Here is a 1,383-nt window from a genome sequence, read left to right as displayed (position 1 = left end):
GATTAGATAATATCAGCAAAACTGTCTGCACACTTGGAATAAAGCCATCCAGTGTTAGAGTTTATGCACAGAGGACTTGATAAGCCAGTGTTTGCATAGTTCTTGTTCGATAAATAATATTCTAGATGAAGAAAACAATATTTAAACCGTGGATTTGTAAATTGACCTCACTTTTGTCCTTCTAAAACAGATCTACGTTACTACAGATGTAACACAGATGGTGCATTTTCAGATTTTACATAGACTATATCTGGATATATTGATAAGGAGTTATTATTCAATGATAAGGTTTTATTTTAACATTTTGTGAATTTTCTTTTAAATCTTGAACTGCTGCATAGCCAGGGTTAAATATTTCAGAAAAGTTGTCAGAAACAGGATGGTGAACAGCTGACAAAGTTTATATCAGCATGAAATAAATGATACACATATACTTAAATGTTCACAACACAATTCACTGCAAATTGTTTTTATGCAGCCTTGTTCAGTAAATCAGAATATTATTGAAAGTTTATTCATTTTGGTAACTCAATTCACTAAGTCAAACAGATTATATAGATTAACTATGCTAAGACTTATTCTTTCAAGACTTTAAATTAGATAATTATGATGATTTTCCATTAAAGTTAAACATTCTAGATTAGAATGTTAGATCACAATTGAAACAGTTTTTTTTAATACAGAAATGTGAGCTGAATGTAAGAGATGTTATTTTCAAATCTAACAGGAACATTAATTGCATTTATTGAATATTACTGTAATATGCATCTCAATAAATCATGACATCAAAGCTAATTTGTTTTAATTTTTCAATAGAGAAATTGAATGTTATGCAGAAAATGTTATTATAACATGATGTATATAGTTTAAAAACAAAGTGAAATACTCAAATTTTATGAAAAACAAAGTTTAGATCAACTAGAAGCTGAAATGAACAGAAATAAATAATTTTAGAGCTAGCATAAGTAACTAATCTACAAGAGTTACAGTTGCGGAAATAAACCAATGAAATGAATCCACTTTTTAATATTTTGAAACTTTGAATGATACACTTGTATGCAAATCTTAAATTACAGAGCAACACCAAGGATGGACAGGTGTTTAAAAATCACTGACATTTTTATTTTTCCCTCCCAGCTGAGCAAATCTTACGGAAACATCTACAGTATTTACATCGGTCCGAGACCCTCTGTGATTCTGAACGGGCTGAAGGCCATGAAAGAAGCCATGGTGATCAAGGGTGTGGATTTCTCTGGACGGCCCCAAGACTTGTTTGTGAACGATGTTTCCAGCAGGAATGGTTGGTATTACATTACCTGAGATGAACAATGTCTGAGAAAAATATAGGGTACAAGCTTATGTCAAATTTTAATTAATCGAGTT

At 30.8% G+C, this 1,383-nt stretch overlaps 1 protein-coding gene across 1 annotated transcript in view; it reads left to right on the top strand.

The window, feature by feature from the left end:
* The window catches only part of LOC106936511 (cytochrome P450 2F2-like), a 6,595-nt gene extending 5,234 nt beyond the window's left edge, over positions 1–1,361 (top strand). Inside the window, exon 2 of the mRNA XM_015017566.1 lies at positions 1,138–1,361. Within this exon, the coding sequence (XP_014873052.1) occupies positions 1,138–1,320 (183 nt within the window). The 3' untranslated portion in view covers positions 1,321–1,361. The remainder of the gene's footprint in view (positions 1–1,137) is intronic.
* Positions 1,362–1,383: the final 22 nt, after the last annotated feature.

This window comes from Poecilia latipinna, unplaced genomic scaffold, assembly GCF_001443285.1.
Source record: "Poecilia latipinna isolate Pla-1442-1.1 unplaced genomic scaffold, P_latipinna-1.0 Scaffold2161, whole genome shotgun sequence".
Taxonomy (NCBI): Eukaryota; Metazoa; Chordata; class Actinopteri; order Cyprinodontiformes; family Poeciliidae; genus Poecilia; species Poecilia latipinna.
The sequence above is the reverse complement of the archived record's forward strand: the minus strand, read 5'-3'. Positions and strand labels throughout refer to the sequence as shown.